A 20,075-nucleotide genomic window follows, 5' to 3' on the forward strand; every position below is an offset into this window, starting at 1 on the left:
TAGACCACCATCGTCTGCATATCCCTTTATAAGAACTTGAATTCAGACAGATTTCCATCCACGATGCCCTCTCTCCAGATTCTACTTTTTTAGGCCTTTGGATGTAACTGCACCTTTTTACACCTTTAGGCCGGAAGAGTTTCCGGAGGGCCCTCTCGTTCACACATTTTTGGATAAATCGAAGGAGCACTCATGCATATAACTCATGTACGTAACATAACAAATATTTGAAAATATTAATATGCAAATAAAGACGTTGATGTTAATGTTAAAAACCTTAAATCAAGTTTGAATTCCTTTTTAGTCAAGTTTTTTTCGCTTTAAATGTCGATTATATGCAATTCATGAGGTGTGCTTACTGTTACAATAATTACGGTATCGTATAGGGAACAATTTAAACTTCCGGTGCTGCCAAAATACAAGTGAGAAGGGACGGCCTCTTGGTTCTGTCCCCCATTGAGAGATAGACACACAGGCAAAATACAAGCACTTATTCAATATCCACCAATCATCTCTGGACAGAAGAAGCACATACGACTCCTGCCGCTCTGATAGGAAAGGTTTACGGCAATTGGGATAGAAGGGTTTTTTTTTTTTTTTTTTTTTTTTTTGCTACTTGTGCATTTGAATTTTGTAATGCCCTCCAAAGCCACCGAATCCATGCACGATCCATTTGATGTAAGATAATAATTTTGAAGATCATGCCTGCCATGTGAGAGAGGCTCCATATTCAAGCTTTAGTTGGGGCCATTGAATAACCTAGTAACTGATTGTGCATCAAAGCTTCAAAATGTCTAGCTTTTCGCCTGCTGATCGTTTGCATTTTCATCAACAGATCGAAAGACGGGTTGGATTTGAATCAGATATATAATTAATCGTGTTCTCTTCTTCAGATATCCATGTAGATCGAAAGGGATGTCAACGGGCTGAATTTGAATCAGATATATTCTCTTTTTCAGATATCCATGTATTTAAATTTGGGTTCAGATTCACATATAAAGAAAGAAAAGTCATATGTGAAGCTGAATTCAAAATCCAATTCCAATCTGATATTTACATTTATATCTAAATCTAGAACTAAACTAGCTATTTATGTATTGTTAGCTTATAAACATGACACCTAAATTAGTTATTTGTTATTGTTTGTCATTTCTTTTGTAGTTGTGAGATGTGCACAATCATGTTATTATTCATTTTCATTGTTATTTTTATTTATTAATGCTCTCTCTCTCTCTCTCTCCGTGCACAATCATGTTAACTAGCCATGTTTTCCACTGAGCGAAAAAAAGAAAGAAATTATGTGCAGGATGATGCCTAACTTCTGTTGTTTGCAGAAAACTGCCGATTTGTTTCAAGTATTACACATGACTACCAATCTTTATATAGTTTAACCTTCAAAAATATGCTTGAACCTAAATAATTTTGTTGTCCCTTATCAAATCGCTAAAATGTGTTCGATATTGACTACGAAACAAAAGATTTGCACTTTTACTGGAAAGGGATGAGATCATTTTAGGTGTTTGAAATGCATTGAGGATAAACAGAATCATCCAAATGTAAGGCAGTTTCTAGTAAATAGATAATAATGTCGTCATCTTTCTGCAAAATTTTAAAAATTAGAGAGTGTGACAGTCTGACAGAGTTTGGAAACCAGCCTTTTGGACTGGACTTGATAATTGAAACTCTGGTCCATGCCTCAATAAAATAAAACCTGGGAGCTTTCTGGATCCGCTGCTTATATTCATAATCATACATCGACCCACTTCTTTTTTTCTTCTTTTCTCTTCAAGAATTCAAATAAACTCAGCTCTAATTCAACGTTATATGACGAGTTACTAACACTATTATTCTTTGAATTTTCTCCTTTTTTCCGTGAATGTTGAGTACAGTGCAGGTGTGGTATTTAACAGAGAGAGGGTATGTCCAAGAAAGAAAGTTAAAGTATCTTCTTAATTTTGTTCTACTTTTTCCTTTTGTTTTGCAGGATGGCAACCACTCTCACGTCTTCCAGACATAAAACAAAACGAATACAAAACCATAAACTTCTAAAATAACAGGTCCTTCTCGTTGCTTTATTCTTGAACACCTGATCATTCAATATCTTTCTTTTTGTTCTCAAGAAATAACATCCAAGAACAAAATGCAAAAAAGTGCTTCTCTATTCCTATATTCATATTAGCAAGAAGCAAAGCATCCCCCAAATAAAATCCCCTTAATATATTGGTTCCTTCCTACATTTTTGTATTCAAAGGAGTCCTCCCAACTTCTTTTTAACATATCTTAAGCCCACTTTGCTAAGAGGGACATGAGTCCTGCCCCAAGAAGGAGTGAGACATTAGCCAAAACTTGAAGCTTCCCACTGTTCAGCATCCTGGGGGCCATGAAATCAGCAGCAAGAAGGTCCACAAGCGCCATGTATATGAGGATGCCTGAGGATGCAGAGTTGAACACTCCTTCCACTATCAAAGCTGTTGGGCTGTTCTCGTTGTAGGTGGATGATATCCCAATCCCAATGGCTATCCCCACTGGAGTTGTGAGTGAGAAGAAGAGAGCCATTATGGCTGTGGCCTTGCTCTTGAACTTGGCCTGCCAACATCAAAAGCATATAACTATCATGCAAAAAAAACAAAAGGAATATAGAAGTGAAAGGTGTAGGGATGGGATACCTGAACGATGCAGCCGCCGAGGCCCATGCCCTCAAAGAACTGATGGAAGCTGAGGGCAGCCACCAGAGGCTTGATGGTGCATGGGCTCTCCGATGCGCCCAAGGAGATGCCGATGATCACAGAGTGAACCACAATCCCCAACTCCAACACCTGCACCCAACACGATTCAATTCAGACTCCGAATCACCCCAAGCGCCCCCAGATCCTATACTTTTTGGGTCAGCTATGAAACACCTTCCAAACTTAATGGTATTATAAAATCAGCATAGAAAGCTAGTTTTCCCTGAAAAGTTATCCAGGTTTCCTTTTGTAACTGCAATGTTAAAAAAACTAGCGGTTCTTGCGTAATCCCACGCCGGAGCGATCAACGGGAATGACTGGGGCCGACCATTGGAAAAGAATTTTCCGGTGCTGACGTCAGCAAATGCACCATTAGTGTTTTGTTAGTGCATCGTTCGTTAGAGAATGCAGATTTGCTCTCCCTAGCCTTCGTCTTAATGGTTAAACTCCAGCTCGCACTCTAAAAACCCTAAATCCCAAAACTCAGAGAAGAAGAGCCGCCAGGGGACAAGGTGCCGGCACCTGGGAGATGACTCGATGGCGGATGAGGTCGTCGGACTTGGCAAGAGCTGGGACGCCGGCTGAGCAATCTTGCTCCGCATGGCCGTGGGTCCCGTGAGCGTGGACGTGCTTACTGAGCACGCCGGAGCTGCGGGCCTCCTCGTCGCCCTCTTCCACCGGCGCCGCCTTGCTGCGCTCCAAGCTGTTGTAATACCCCGTGGCGAAGGCGTCTATCATGAGCGTTCCCATTGCGGACACCATGGCGATGAAGCCCGTGAAGGGGAAGTCTTGCCACGGTTGCTCGCTCAGACAGGACGAGCTGAGGCTCTCGAAGGCGTCCGGAAGCACGTGGATGAAGCCAGTGGCGAGGATCACGCCCGCAGCAAACGACTTCACAGCGAAGAAGGCGTCCCTCTCGGGGCGTAAGGCGGGGACAAACTTGCCGGCGAGCGGGAGCAGCACGCCTATGGAGCTGCAGACGAGGATGGACACGAGCGCCGCGATCTTGAGCTTCAGGGCTCCGTGTTTGTCACGGCAGCCATCGTCGGGGGAGCATGAATCTCCGCCGGCGCCGTTCTCCGCAAGGACAGAAAGAGGGAGGAGGACGAGGAAGAGGAGGAGGGGCCTGCGCTTCGTCATGGCGCAGTCGAAGGAAGCAGAGGGTGGAGGAGGACTGCCGAAGTTTATATAATAAAAGTAAGGCGTAACTAACGACTGCGGTTGCAAATGTCGACACCTTCTTTCTTTCCCTATAAAATAAAAGATGGAAAGGAGATGGTGACAGACTTCTTTTCCATCTTGAAACGCCTTTAGGTTGAATTTGGGTTTGATGTTTGATTCAGTTTAAATGTATTTAAAAGCTTCATGCAAAGAGATTGATTAGATTTTGCACGTTGTTCATTCAAGAGAAAGCTTCGATCAAGAAAAAGAATGTCCACAAGAAGGTGAGAATTGGTGATGAGTTCATTTTTCGCCATCTTGTGGTCTGAGAAATTAATTCCACCAAACAAATGACACGCTTTCCTTTGTAATTGTTTACTTAAAAGGAAAGCATGAAACCCTTTTTTTCAACATCTTTTCCACCCAAATGCCTTTACAAAAACATCTTTTTATTTTTTTAGTATTTTATTTTAACGCTAAATTGTATTTTTACAATCCAAAGTATCTTCTTTTTTTCTGGTTTCTCCTATTAATGGAAGCCTATTTTCATAGCAGTTTTTACGACAAACGAGACCCTTATACACAAAACAATAAAAGTTCGTTTTCTAATTTAAAAGCCATAGGCAGACTTGGAAAAGATATTTCCCCACTTTCGTTTCAGAGAAGTTTTAGAAAGGCAAAAATTTGTAAGTTGTTATATCTACATTATTCCTGTATTGAAAGGGTCATTCATGGTTACTAAAACTTCCAAAACTTAAAATGCCAGTCTTTTTACAAAAACCAGACTCACTAAAATCAGTTGTTAATTTTTTTTGTTTTTTGGAATCTGACATATGGTCTTAAGAATGTTTTGGTGAGAAAATTATATTAAGTTAGTCATTTTTTTAACAATTGAAAAATTAACGTCTCTTAAAATTTTGACAGTAAAAAGGGACAATGTTTTTTTACAAAAACAACTTAACTTAGACATGATTTATATTAAATTAGTGTTTATAAACACATTAAAAAGTTCATATTTTGTTTAGAATACTTCTTTACACACATTTAAGAGGTCAGGTTTCTAGTTTTTATTTCTTAAATAAGTGGTCTTGTATTTATCATTCTCTCTCTATCATTCTCTCTCTCTCTCTCTCTCTCTCTATATATATATATATATATATATATATATATATATATATATATATAGAGAGAGAGAGAGAGAGAGAGAGAGAGAGAGGAAAGTTAGTAAATACATGGGCAAGAGACAAAAGTTAACCAGACCAGACCAATGAGAATTAAAGTATTCATTTTGCAATTTAACCTTAAAGATATGATATTAAGATTGATTTAGTGACTAGCATACATTTAGTTAGCCCTTTTTTACTTTAATAATGTTTTTTTAATAATTGAAAATTTTAACATCACTTATAATATATATCAAAATGTTGATAGTAGAAAGATCAATGTTTTTATACAAAAAAAACTTTTACTAAAAACATAATTTGAATTAAATTAATGTCTATAAACATATTAGGAGGCTTACATTTTATTTAAAACACCTTTCAATACAAATATAAGAGGTTTAATTTTAGTTCTAATTTTTATTCCTTACCAAAATAGTTTGGTATTTACCAATTTTCCACCCTTTTATTTAAGGGTGGGCAACTGGGTACCACCCATGTTGGACCAAGCTTAGGCTGGCTATTTGACATTTAAGTTGACCCTATACAAAAAAACTTATCGGACCGAACTGGCCCGAGTTGGGTACTGGGGGCTCGACCCAGCCTAGTATATGTATGTAAAAATCATTTTTCTACATTTTCTATTTTGTTTTGTTCTCTCTCTATATATATATACATTGACCTATGCCGACATATAAACTTTTGGTGCATTGCCAATGGCTCATTGAAAAACTTTTCATGTGTCATTGATAGTTCTCTTAAAAACACTTATCCATCGTTTTGAGTTATCAAAAAATGAAATGTCAAGAGTTTCAAGTAGAGATCGAACCGAGTGTCCAATATAAGTAAGAAAATGATGATTTGGCTCGGCGTGGGCTGCCGTCAAAAGCTTCGGGCCAACCCGAGCCAGATTTTGTTGAGCTTTGGGCCGGTTCGGTCTAGCCCGATGCCCTCTCTCTCTCTCTCTCTCTCTATATATATATATATATATATATATATATATATATATATATATGCTTCTCTCACGCCAGTGAGTAGTGACCTCCTTCCCCCCGCTTTACCGGACGGCCGGGCAAGCTTGCCAGCCACGACTCCTTTTTCGATGACCTTTTTTCTTATTCAATTATCAAATGCTCAGATACATACTTCTCACATGAAGAGTGTTATCATCTTCAAGCCTTGACCCAATTCCGGATATGATTTAACTTATCAACAAACACATTACGCGTCAACTTAGTCCTAATGACATCTGATTTTGTATATCTCATCCCACTGCAAGGATGTGTATTATAATTTCCAGTTAGTCAAACCGTCCTCAACCCAAAACATTTCCGTGTCCAATTTTATGAGACCAATTTTCCTGGCTATAATTAATGTAATTTATTTTTTTTTTCCCAAATGGCATTCTTGGCAGTTGAGGGCCAAAAACCAATTCAAATTTGCATCACAAGAAAAAAAAAAGACCCTTTATTAATAAAAAAAATAGTGAAAACATTGGTAAAACTTTTATTGACCCTTTCATGAGAAATCAAAGCAAAGTATGTCATAAATGATCCTTCTCTGGGCCGATCTGAAAAGGAAATTTCTATTTTCAAATGTCCTTTTTTTCTTATAATGGTAAAGAAAGAAACGACTTGTTATGATTCCTATTAATAATAAACATGGCCTGAGGAAAGGAAAAGTTAACTGCAATTTTTTTCTAATATTTTATTTTATCATTAAATTGTATTTTTTGCCATTTCTCTAAGTATCATTTTTTTTTTTGTTTCCCAGAGTAATGGAAGATCATTTCGTTGCTTTTCTTTAAAGCATTTTATGAAAAAACTGTGGCCCTTATTCGGAAGACTACAAAAGTTAGTCCACGTTTTCTAAGTCATAGGCAAAAGATGGGACTTGTTTGATAGTCTCGGGTCATATGCATATGCGTGGCTAATCTAAGATCCCTTTTATGTGGGATCCAGTTCAGATTTTTCTATGAAAAAGGATTTGAGACCCTCGGTTTGTTGCCAAAATCGCACATTTGAGGTCACGTGAGAGTGGGTCTAATCGTCAACATATCTGATTTGAATTGGATATCCAGTAAAACGAACGATTCTGAACAATCAGATATGAAAAATATATATATATATTCAATTAAGATATTGAATTCGATTAAAATTAGAAATGACATCCAATCGGATCCAAATTTGGATATATATAAATATTTGATCAGATTCAGATTCATATTTGAATCAGATTTAGTTTTTAATAAGTATCTTATGTTCCAAAGGCTCTTATGTTTTCAAAATTGGCTTGATTTGGTTCAACATTCGGATTCGGATTCAGATATGATTATAAAAAACAGATTTGGATAGGACTTTCTCTCTATTTGCATTCGAATCTGAACATATGAGTATCCAAACGGTTATGAGCAAAGATTGATCTCCCTACTTAAATATGTGGATTTGATATTCCTGATGGTAGTGAATCACATCATATATTTGATCCTAGGCTATCAAATTCTCTGAACAAATTTTCCGATTGAGAAAATTTCTAGAAAGGTAAAACTGGCAAAAGGGTCACGGTTCCCAAAAACTTTCAAAAGCTAACCGATACGGTTTGTCCCTTTACCAAAAAAAAAATTGAAATGCACGAATTACGTTATCCATTGCACATATAATTAATATGTCATATTACATTTACATATAACGGTTTATCCATCAGCAAATGCTTATTACAAAGATGGTATTATTTTAGTCGGGTTTTGAGACCGTTCCAAGTACGATTTAACTTATAAAGGCATGCGGTTGAGGTCCAAAAGAGATCTGATTTCGTATATTTCATATCATTGCAAGATGTTGGCTCATTGATCAGCTAGCTGTGAGCTGACAACAAAATCAAAGCTGCTCCAACAATGTCAATTTACTTTTTGGATATTTGAATATCCAAATATTTGGATATTCAAATATCCAGATATTTTGGATATACTTAAATAAAAGCTGTTCCAACAATGTCAATTTACTTAGAGAACGTTACTTTTTGGATATTTTGGATATCCAAATATTTGGATATCCAAATATTTGATCAAAGCTGTTAACAATGTCAATTTACTTAGAGAACGTTACTTTTTGAATTTTTAGATATTCAAATATTTGGATTCAATTTCAGATCCGAATAAAAACAAAGAAAAGTCTAATGCGAATCCGAATCCAAATGTGATTTCGCAATTGGAATTTGATTTTTTACATTCATATTGAATCTGAATATGAAATTTGAACTGAATTTGACCGATTTTCAAAATGTAAGAGCATTGGATGTAGGACATTTGTTTAAAGATGAATATGATCAGAATCTATATTAAAATATGATCGGATATTTATGTATATCCGGATCCGAATTTGATTGGATGTCATTTCTTAAATTTCAATTCGATCCAATTTTTTAATTAAGATTTAGGCAAACAGCAAATCCCCACTCATGACAGAAAATTCTTGAATAAATAGAGACACCTATTAACAGAGAACGTTACTTTTTTTTTATACATAAAAATTGAAAAATACTTGGCTAGAAGGCAAAAATCTATTTCTTCATCCAAGGAAAGAGTACCTTTTAAAAAACTCTCTCTCTCCCTCTCTCTCTCTCTCTAACACACACACACACACACACACATGCACACACACTCACACAACCACACACACATATATCATGCCCATTTTGCTAAGAGGGCATGCACCCTGCTCCAAGAAAGAGAGAAAACTTGCCAAAATTTGAAGTTTCTGATTATCCTGCACGGTTGGGGCCATGAAATCAACAGCAAGAAGGTATACTAAGATTCCCTTATCACAGTTCTTACTACATTTTTGTATTAAAAAAACTCCTCCTCTCTAACTGACATATCTCAAGCCCACTTTGCTAAGAGGGACATGAGTCCTGCTCCAAGAAGGAGTGAGACATTAGCCAAAAGTTGAAGCTTCCCACTGTTCAGCATCTTGGGGGCCATGAAATCAGCAGCAAGAAGGTCCACAAGCGCCATGTATATGAGGATGCCTGAGGATGCAGAGTTGAACACTCCCTCCACTATCAAAGCAGTCGGGCTGTTCTCGTTGTAGGTGGATGATATCCCAATCCCAATGGCTATCCCCACTGGAGTTGTGAGTGAGAAGAAGAGAGCCATTATGGCTGTGGCTTTGCTCTTGAACTTGGCCTGCCAACAACAAAAGCACATGTCAGTAGCGCTTCTCAAAGCACTCCTAGCCTGTAAAAAATGAATATGAGCTTCTTTTTTTTTTCCTAGAATGTGGAATGCACTCCTTCTGCTCCCTGGTACTGTTCTTGCTGATGAGAAATCTGGACCTGATGAACAGGGATGTCAAGAGGGTGGAAACGGGTTGGATCTGGATTCGGATTTGTGTGATTGTTTTAAATGTACCAGATCAAACTTGGACCCCAATTTCCTATGCATTTTGAGTCTTTGACCTCATTGGGAACCAAAACAAGATCCAATTTCATACGTATGTCCAAATCCAAAGCCGATGCAATTTCTTAATCCGACACAGTTTTTTCAAAAAACGCTTCGATTGGATGTCCGATCCAAATCGAATACATTGACGTCCCTACTACTCCAGGTGCGGTTTGGATTAAGATATATTGGATCAGTTAAAACTGGATAACTTCAAATCCAGTGTTTTCAAGTAACTAGGTTTGGATTTAGATTGTACCAATCTGGAACTAGAAACCACAAATTAAGTGGGCAGACCTGGATCTGACTTCAAATCCATTGTAAACATTTTAAAGGAACATAGAAGTGAAAGGTTTAGGGATGGGATACCTGAACGATGCAGCCTCCGAGACCCATGCCCTCAAAGAACTGATGGAAGCTGAGGGCAGCGACCAGAGGCTTGATGGTGCATGGGCTCTCCGATGCGCCCAAGGAGATGCCGATGATCACAGAGTGAACCACAATTCCCAACTCCAACACCTGCACCCAGCACGGGTTCAATTCAAAAACTCTGATCAAGCTCAACGATTACGATCAATATCTAAAGAAAATTAAGATTAAACGGAAACTCGCCGGATGCAGGCTTTGTCCCGTCCATTGCACCAACCCCCTCGGATGCCATGCGGCTCAGAAAACATGACGTTTTCCACCATTTTAAAATGAGTTGGTGAAGCCCAAGGCCATGGCTAGGGGCACCTCTTGCTTTTGATCTTTGAGCTAAGCACTTTAGACTTTTGGACCATACAATCTGGGGATTCCATCAGCTTTTCGGATCATTTAAGTATTGGTCGTCAACATGTTTATTTATGTGTGCATCTTAGTTGCGTTTGAGTCCACTAGCTAATACGGGACGCCACATGTTGGACAGCGCAAGTTTCTTTTAACGGGGAATCTGATTGGCACCTCAGTGTTTGGCGCACTTTGTTGCATGAAGAGTGGAGTTTTGTGGCATCAAATTGCTTCTGCAAGTTAGATGGTCCGAAGGCTTTCTTCCAGCATCAAATTTTAGAACAGAACCACTTAGAAAAGCCTGTTAAATTCACCTGTTTGTGGTTCACAAACACTAGGTTGCCATGAACTACTGATTTAGTACGTGGGGAGATCATTGAAAGGGAAAAGTAGATGAATAAAACAGATGGGCACAGAGCATCTTATGCTAATTAGAAAGAAGACTGCCCCTGTGTTCCTCTTGTCAAACGCTTCCTTTTAAAAACCAATTAAAAAACCAACTAAAAAGGAGATAAATACAAAATTGTCATTATTATTTAAGTAAATAATACAAAAAAAAAACTCGAAAATTAATTCACCAAAGCAAAAAGAAAGAAAGTAATAGACAAATAACATCAGCAGTGTTGAAACCATCTTCAACGTGATGAAGATTTTAGAGTTGCCTCTAAAAATTGGTTTTTAGAACCGAAATCGGCGAAAGTGCTGATTCAGTGATTCGGCTACGAACCGGTCACCGAATTTATTTTTTGAAAAAAATAATTATGAATAAAAAATCTTAAACGATTTCTTTTTTAGGGCCAGAAAATGGCTTAATCAAGCCACCGAATCGAATCGTCTTACCGCTTGATTCGATTAAAATCGGCCAATCGAGACCCGTTCTTGGTTCGTTGGTCGTCATTTTATAGCAAGTATTCCATTTTTCCAGAAAAGATTATTATCCTGTTCAGAAAATCATAAAAGAATAACCAACACGGGACGACGTATCGATACCTGCGAGATGACTCGGTGGCGGATGAGATCGCCGGAACTGGCAAGAGCCGGGAGGGCGCCGGGGCCATGGGCGTGGCCGTGGGTCGCGTGGGTGTGGACGTGCATCTGGAGCGCGCTGGAGCGCCGAGCCTCCTCGTCGCCCTCCGCCACCGGCGCCGCCTTGCTCAGCTCCAACTTGTTGTAGTACCCCGTGGCGAAGGCGTCCACCATGAGCGTCCCCAATGCGGACGCCATGGCGATGAAGCCCGCGAAGGGGAACTCCTGCCATGGGTGCTCGCTCAGGCACGACGAGGTGAGGTTCTCGAAGGCGTCGGGAAGGACGTGGATGAAGCCGGTGGCGAGAATGACGCCGGCCGCGAACGCCTTCACGGCGAAGAAGCCGTCCTGCTCGGGGCGTAACGCGGGGACGAACTTGCCGGCGAGCGGGAGCAGCACCCCGATGGTGCTGCACACAAGGATGGACACCAGCGCCGCGATCTTGAGCCTCAGGGCTTTGTCCTTGTTCCGGCACTCGTCGGCGGAGGCGCACGAGTCTCCGCCGCCGCCGTCCGCGAGGACGGAGAGAGGGAGGAGGACGAGGAAGAGGAAGAAGGAGCAGAGGAGGAGGGAGCTGGGCTTCTTCATAGCTAGAGCTTTGCGTGGAAGACGGAGGAAGGATGCGGAGCAAATTAATCGTGTGGCTGCTGCAGAGAATGTCGACATCTTCTTTATTTATCCTTCGTCCAAAAGGGAAACGGACGACGACCTTGACTTCTTTTCACGACTTAATCCGTTTAATGAAATTTGCAAAAAATTGTGTAGGAATTCAAGTTATAAGTTTGGTTGTATCTCACCTCATTACTTAAATTACAAGATGTATTATAGATCTAATCCGAACTCTAAAATAAACCAATTAATCAGAACTTTAAAAACATAAGATCATGACTGTTTTACGGGTGATTTCTCGTAAATAAGCTTTAAAAAAAAAAGAAGGGAAATCTTTGGAATCTTAAGAAAAAAACGAGAATTCAGAAGTGAAAGAAATTAGTTGCAGATTTATAAAGAGTGAGGTGTAAGGAGTGGTTGTTGCAGAAAATGTCGGCACAAGTGAAGATGATAATCGTCTTTCCTTTTCCGTTTTAACTTGCGTGAAAGTCAATTTAGGAAGATGGCGACATTTTTTGCGACGATATCGCGCAATTCGCCCTCATCGCCCCTTTCTTCTTCTTCGTTTCCCACGACAAGTGTCACCAGCCACCGCGCCGTGTGAGCGGCACTGAATATTTCTGCAAATGACTTTAATTGCATTTAATATTTTAAAATTATAAGAAAACTTACTTTTTAGAGAAATTAAACAGAGATTTGTTTACTAAAAATATGTTAATTTCCACAAAGGAGGAGATTATATGTTACAGATCATAGTCACGGAAAACATGTTTTTTTCTAGAAAAAAAACACATAAAAGAGCGTGATAAATTAAATGACTATTTAAAACTTAAACAAAGTGTCTTTTTTTAAAGACGTTAAAAACGAAAAGAACGAGTTTTCTTATTCTTTTTTTTTTACTTTTTTAATGCCAAACAATTTTTTAATTTTTATTTGTTGCAAATATGCTTATGTTTTGATGTTTGTGTTAATAGCTTCTCACTTATTTTTTTTTTTTTATCTTTAGTTTTTTTTTTTAATTTTTCAAAATTTATTGTATTTTTTACAAGCTTGCTATATTATATTTGAAAAAAACCTCACCCTTTAAAACTCAAAAACGTTATTTGGAACTATGAAACTTAGGATTAAGAAGGCTCTAAAGCAAAGTGGTATTAGTTATTCATATAAAAGTTAATGTTTGCTATCGTTAGGTGGAATGTTCCCAAAGGAGATCATGTTTTGCAAAAACCTAGTTAAAATCCCGTTTCTTGAAACCTGGTTTGGATTTTGGATGGCAAGGGAAACAAGGGCTTAGTTTAAAAGCAAAAATCAAGTATTGCCCCTGCGATCTTGAGATCTCTGGTGCTTTACGAAAACCAGGTTTTATCAAAATCATGTTTTAATAAAACTTAATTTTGGCATCATTCAAACACGCATTTAGAAACTAAATTCATGTTTGGAAATTTCCTTCCCTTCTTGTGGTGGGAAATAGAGCAAAGCAATGCCCATTTTGCAACAAACACGACCTCATCAAGAAATTCTCCCCTCCATCTAGCATGAATGAAGGAGCACACCACCAAGCGTTGGATTCGGACGCTTCTGGTCTCCAACAACAGAAAGGACTCGCCCTCTTCTTCATTTGCTGCGTGTCGAGTGAGGAATCACAGCGGGCCATGCATTTTGTCCGTGGAAAACTTAGGATCCACACCCAAACAGAAGGCGAGAAAAACCTGCCACAGCCAAACAGAAGGCAACGTGCGGCTTGGAATTGAGCTCACTGCGTGTTGTCCCCTTCTCGTTTGACTTCGCCAATGAGTTCCGCCAAACAAAAAAAACCACGCGCTTTCCTTTGTCCTCATTCACATAAAGGGGAATCGTTTCCGCTTCCCTTGGCGGCCGATGCTCCGGCAACTGCTCGAACCGCCGGACGGACGGATTCTTCTTCCCCGCCGGAAACCCTTTTGGGCAGCATCCCGAACAGCAGATTTCGATTCTTAAACTCTCTACCTTTCGCTTGTTATCTTTAAAAGAGAAAGAGTTTCTTACGGTTTCTTTTGATTGATTTCGTGAAAGCTTGACTTTTCTCCAACAGGTCGATTGTTATTTTCGTAGCTAATATTATATCTTATTGCTAAATCACGTTTTTACCATTTTGACAAGAAAATAATAATTGGGATGCACAAATTATATATATATATATACATATATTATTATGGAGTCAACCATCTAGTCAACATTATCTATATAAAACAATGGATGGTAGAAAGTAAAAAGTACAAATTAATTTAAATGTCAAAAACACTCCTCATCTTTTTTTCTCTTCACCATAATCAGAGTGTTGGTTTGATAGCTGGGTGAGTTTAAAAAGTTAAAATCTATATATGTATATATTATACTGAATCAACTAGTTTATATATATATATATATAATAGTTGATTCAGAATGATTCTTATAATTAAGTTTGGTCACAATTCCGGATTATAATTGAACTTACAAAGGCATGCATTTTAGTCCAAATTAAGATATGATCTTGTATATCTCAACTCAATGAAAGACGCGGATTGTATTTCAAGTTAATCGAAACTATCTTGAACATAAAAGTTTCCGCATCCAATTTTCGAATACCAGTTGTCCTCTGTCCATAATGCAAAAAATTGATTCTGGCCGCATGGCATTCTTGGCCCATCCGGTCTGCCAGTTGTCGGGTAAAAAGAAATTTAATTCGTTAGGACCTTATTCACTTAGTGTGACATTTGAGCCCACCAGAAAAAAAAAAAAAAAAAGTCAATGCAACATTTTTTTTTATTGAATTTTTTATATATAAGTTCGAAGTAAACAAAAGTCTGGTCGTCGATTTGAAACCTGTTTGTTTAAATTACAAATGGTGGATATGCAACTTTATCATTGACTAGTATCCCGCGAAAACGCTATGAATAAGGGGAACCTTCATATTGAGTATAAATCTGACTTTTAAAATATATCTGAACTGCACATTATAATATGTTTAGAATTCACTTTATGTACATTAAATGTAGGATATGTATGGATATAAATTCGATCGGATGCCAATTTTGAATCTCAATTTAACTTTTTTAATCGAATATGAATCTTTTTTCGTTTTTATGTTTTTCAACCAAGACCCAAATCAAAATTATTGACATCCCTAGAGAAATTAGAGTGGAAAAGAAGGAAGCAAAAAGATTGCATAAGAAATGAGCTATGAAAATGTGATATTCGCCTTTTCTTTTGTTAAAGTAAATTTTAAGTAATCCACCAAATGGTCGAATATTATAAACAAACCAAATATTCGGAATCCAATCCTGAGACCCGATCAAATTGGGGATGCAATTAACCGCTCTTTGAAAGAACATTCCAAAAGTAAGCTCATATTCTACTTTTGCAATTTTTACATAAAAGGAGTTCTCTTACAAATAATAAGAAAAAAAATGAACAGTTTCATGAAAATAAATAAATAAATAAATAAAGTGCTTCACAACCCACCACGTCCCGAGAATTTTTGTCTGTTTCAAAAAGTTTTTTTGTTGATTTTTTTTTATCCTGGGTTCTTTTAAATTTCTATCAATCTACTATTAAAGGACTGTTTGACTGTCCTACGAATCTATACCAAAAGATTAAGCTGGTACACAAAACACTACAACAAACAATTTCCTGAATTTGTTAGAATATAGCTAAACGACTCCATTCATAATAGACTGTAACTCTGTAGTGATTTTACCGTAAAACTTGAGGTAGATCTGTCAAACACTATATTATATGGTTTTATGAATTTACCTCAAATTTTGAAACAATTTTATTAGATAGTAACAATTTATTTATGATGTCAAACACCTTTCAAGTGGTTGTTAGACATTAGATACACTACAAAAGTGTCCGATGAATTTGTTTCAAAAATGGGGCAGGTTCATGTAGGGATGTCAACATATCCGATTGAATTGGATATCCAATCGATCCAATCCGAAAAAATTGGATATGAAAAAGAATTTAATATTCGATGAAGAAATCAGGTTGTATTCGGATCGTATTCATTTTTAGACAAATATCATGTATCTAATGCTATTAAATTTTGAAAATTGGCAAAATTCGGTTCAAAATTTGGATTCGGATATAAATATAAAAATTGGATTCAGATCAGATTCAGATTGTAAAATCGGATTTTGGATTTGTATTCAGATATGACTTTCCTTTATTCGAATTCGAATCAGAATATGTGAATATCCCAAAAAACAGATATGATTAAGGATATATCTGATCAGATTTGGATACAGATTCAGATCAAATTCCTTTTTAGACAAGTATCATGTATCTAATGCTATTAAATTTTTGAAATTGAAAAAATCCAGTTCAAAATTTGGATTCGGATATAAATATTTAAATCAGACTCGAATCAGATTCAGATTGTAAAATCGGATTTTGGACTCGTATTCAGATATGACTTTTCTTTATTCGAATTCAAATCCGAATTCAAATTTAAATATATGAATGTCCGAAAAAAGCAAATATGATTAAGGATGTATCCGATCTGAATTCAATTTGTTGACATCTTTAGGTTCATGGAACACTAAAACTAGTGTCGTACGAATCTATCATAAAATTAGGTATATTCGTGGGACACTCCTAGAGTGTTCTGCTACCAAATGACTCCTAAAAAATTGTTTGAGGACAATAATATATTGTTACTATTAACGAATCTATTATCTTTTCTGAAACAAATTCATAACTCAACAACAATGTGTTACTGCTGTCAAAAGATTCTTAAGATAAATGTGTTAGCTTAAGTATTTAATCTGTCACGCTTCAAATGATATATGTAACCCATATGGTCAGTAAGTTAAATAATCAGCATCCAAAATTAAAGGGGAGGACGATTTAGATGTTATGCCATAAGAGGGGTGAATTTCAAAGTCTCCTTCTTTCCTAAGGATAACATATAAACTGCTCGTATATATTATAATTGCATTTTGTTTAAATTTAAAAAAAAAAAAAGAAGAAAAAAAGAAAAGTTTCCTAAGATTTTATTTTCTTTAAAATTTTTATAAAAAAGTATAGTCGTAGACAGCGACGTTTTAAAGACCGGAATTTTGGCTGAGGGGCAGTCAAATCACCAACTCATGTCCGGTGTGGTATTCCATGTAATTTTTGAATGATCACAGTCTAATTTGAAAGTCTGCACTGCCCACAGCAGCCCTCGTGTATGTCCGCCACTATTGTCACTGGTTGATGCTTCACAACCCACTACGAGTTTTTGCAAGGGTATTTTTGTCTTTTGAAAAAGTTCCCGATGGCGGCTTTCTGGGAGGGTGTGTTTATTTTCTTATCTTAAAGGGTATTTTGGTCATTTTACTACTCGAGTATCAGCTAGGGAGCATGCATACATACACCATGTATAATCATCAGATCCCATTTAGTTAATAATGCTCTAACCAGTTACCCTGAGTATGTTTTTTTGGCGTTTCTAGCAATCAGACTGCTGTGCAATATAATTCAAACAAAAAATTCAGATCTGCACTTTATATTTCATGAGAGCGTCTCAAAATTTCTAGCTACGGCACTCTTGATGTAATTAGTCACCAATATGATCCAGCCCTAGAAGGCTGACTGCACTTTGTGAAGATTGAATTAACTTTTGAGGCCTAAATGTTCTGAATTAAAATTTTATTTGGCACCAAAACTTCAGCTCCACATCCAAGTAAATTGATCCAAAGGATACATCCATATTTTGCGGAGTGCCATGATTGTTCTCTAAATTTAAAAATAAAATAAAATTTAGAATTCCGAGGGCAAGTTTACAATGCTTGGATTTAGTCATATCCAATTTGAGGGATTTTTTAGGTTCATCATCAAACAAGAAGGATGCACGTGCAGATCCCGAAATTGAATTTCTACAAAATCTTATCAACTCTTCGTCCTTTCACCGCTAGAGAACCCTAACCAAACAATTTGTGTCTCACTCAATTATTGTTCACCTAGCAATCAGATCTCATCACTCTGGAGTGAAAAAAAGGCACTACCCTAGGGGTGGAGCCAAGGGGGGACCGCAGGGGCCTTGGCCCCCCTCAAAAAAATAAAAATAAAAATATTTACATGTAAATTTTAAAAAATTTCAGTTTTCCTATATATAAATTTTTTAAAAATGATATTTCATCTCATATCAAAATTTAAAAACTTTAATTCAGCCTCCCTTGCAGGGACCCCATTTTCTCACTCAGTGTGGAATTTGAGGGTTTGTGCTGATTCTTGAACAGGGGATCTTATGTGGCGCATATTCTAGATCAGCCTCAGATAACAAACACGTCCTTATTTTAGAAATGATGTCACAATGAATTATGTGACTTCATATAACCACGTCTTACTTCATCCATATCCAAGAGAGATGTCACACCATTGGAACATAGGACAAGATTTTTTAGCTTTTTGTGGTGCAGAAAAAGTCCTAAAGTTGAACAACTTGCTGCTCACTAAAGCAACGCTAAGGTCCACACTGCAATAGTTTTTTGGAACTTTTATTTCTCTTTCCCACCAAGGTATAGCTGAAGGCACACACATTGGAGGGTGATTCATTTCCTTCTCTCTTTTCTCTTACATTGAAATCCTCTATTCTAGTTCCGAGGAGAGCTAAGCACTAGTACTTTTTTATTTTTAACTTCTTTAGTTTGTTTACATATTGACCAGCAGCGGAGGTAGAAAATTTTGGCTGAGGAGCACTACTATATATAGCAATCAAATTTGTTTTTATGCCGTAAAAAAAAATCTTAAACCTTTCAAATATATAGTTAGAACCAGTTGGGAGGGGGAGTAAATGTTTGTGAGGGTTTACAAATTTGTGAATGAATTATTTTTCTGGGTCTGTGTGGGCAATTGCCGACACAATTCCACTCGTGAATCCACCACTAATGCAGACATATACATGAGTGCACATAAAATATAATTTTTTTAGTACTTCTAGTGATGGAACTTTGAATTGGGGTTCTTGTTATAAGTTTCACAACATATTTGTCTTTCCTACTTTCTTGGTCAATAGGAAAATGGAGCAAATATTGCGGGTGTAGAGGTAAAATAGAAATAGGACATAGATGGGATCAATAAAAAGTTGGACCTTATCATGTCTGGCACAAATTATGTCGACAGTTTTTGCTTTTTATGTGCTCACGTAAACTGCTGGAATATGTGCAAAGGATAGACTCATGACCCTGACATGCGAGTTCCGGACGGTGAACAAGAAAAACAAGAAGGGAATGGAGGAAATAGTGATGTTAATATATCCAATTTAAATAAGATATCTGATCGAACCATTTTGAAAAAAAAAATATTGAAAAAAATTAGTATGTGATTAAGAAATTATATCGGATTCAAATTTAAGAAATGACATCCGATTGAATTTGAATTCGGATATACATAAATATCTGGTTGGATTCAGATTCGCATCAGATTCAGTTTTAATTAAATATTCTATATTCAATTCTCTTACATTTCAAAGATCGGCCAGATTCATTTCAAAATTTGGATTCAAATTCGGATCAGATTTACATTGTGAAATCATATGTTGCATTTTATATTCAGACATGACATTTCTTCATTTGTATTTTCACCTGAATTTAAATTTAAATCTGAACACGTGAATATCCAAAAAAGTGGATATAATCAAGAATACATCCGATTCGAATCCAATCCATTGAAGTCCCTAAGAAGAAACCAAATATTATAAATTTATACTACTAAAAAACAAAATATCTAATAAAGGATATATTTATGTCTTTTATGAAAGACTGTTGTTAGGTTTAGAACCATGCGAATCCATCAGCCTAGAATATGATATTCTTTCATTTCGATAAGGAGCATGAATTTTGACGTGATGTTTTTATGTTTTTTTGTATCTCTTTATGATGAAGGTACTTTTTTTAAAAGAAATATTCCTCACAATGTTCAAATTCATTTTGTTGCTATATTGTTGTCAAGATTTTAAAATTTATTATTTCCTTGGGGGTCATTAGCTGATTTTCTGAATTCACCACATTACTTGATTCCTTGTAAACATGTATTTGCATAAACTTTGATTTGCTTGACATGTAAGGAAGAGATTTGAAGGAACTTGTAAGGAAGAAAGCAAATTTGGATCTGGAAGAAGAATATATGAACAAAATTTGCTAATCATCAGCATAAAAAGAGGTTCTAATTTCAAATAAACGGGTG

General features: G+C 36.8%; 2 protein-coding genes across 2 annotated transcripts; both read right to left on the reverse strand.

Annotated features, from left to right (window-relative positions):
* Positions 1–2,280: 2,280 nt before the first annotated feature.
* On the reverse strand, positions 2,281–3,869 carry LOC116262180 (zinc transporter 8-like). The gene is made up of 3 exons (XM_031641318.2): positions 3,249–3,869; positions 2,667–2,816; positions 2,281–2,586 (listed from the first exon to the last, which is right to left on the reverse strand). Exons 1-3 carry the CDS (start codon positions 3,864–3,866, stop codon positions 2,281–2,283), a joined length of 1,074 nt encoding a protein of 357 aa, XP_031497178.1. The 5' UTR covers positions 3,867–3,869.
* A 4,914-nt stretch (positions 3,870–8,783) lies between these two features.
* Positions 8,784–11,935, reverse strand: LOC116263358 (zinc transporter 8-like). The gene is made up of 3 exons (XM_031643065.2): positions 11,244–11,935; positions 9,855–10,004; positions 8,784–9,230 (listed from the first exon to the last, which is right to left on the reverse strand). Exons 1-3 carry the CDS (start codon positions 11,865–11,867, stop codon positions 8,925–8,927), a joined length of 1,080 nt encoding a protein of 359 aa, XP_031498925.1. The 5' UTR covers positions 11,868–11,935; the 3' UTR covers positions 8,784–8,924.
* Between the last annotated feature and the right edge of the window lie 8,140 nt (positions 11,936–20,075).

This window comes from Nymphaea colorata, chromosome 10 (genome assembly GCF_008831285.2).
Source record: "Nymphaea colorata isolate Beijing-Zhang1983 chromosome 10, ASM883128v2, whole genome shotgun sequence".
NCBI classification, from domain to species: domain Eukaryota; kingdom Viridiplantae; phylum Streptophyta; class Magnoliopsida; order Nymphaeales; family Nymphaeaceae; genus Nymphaea; species Nymphaea colorata.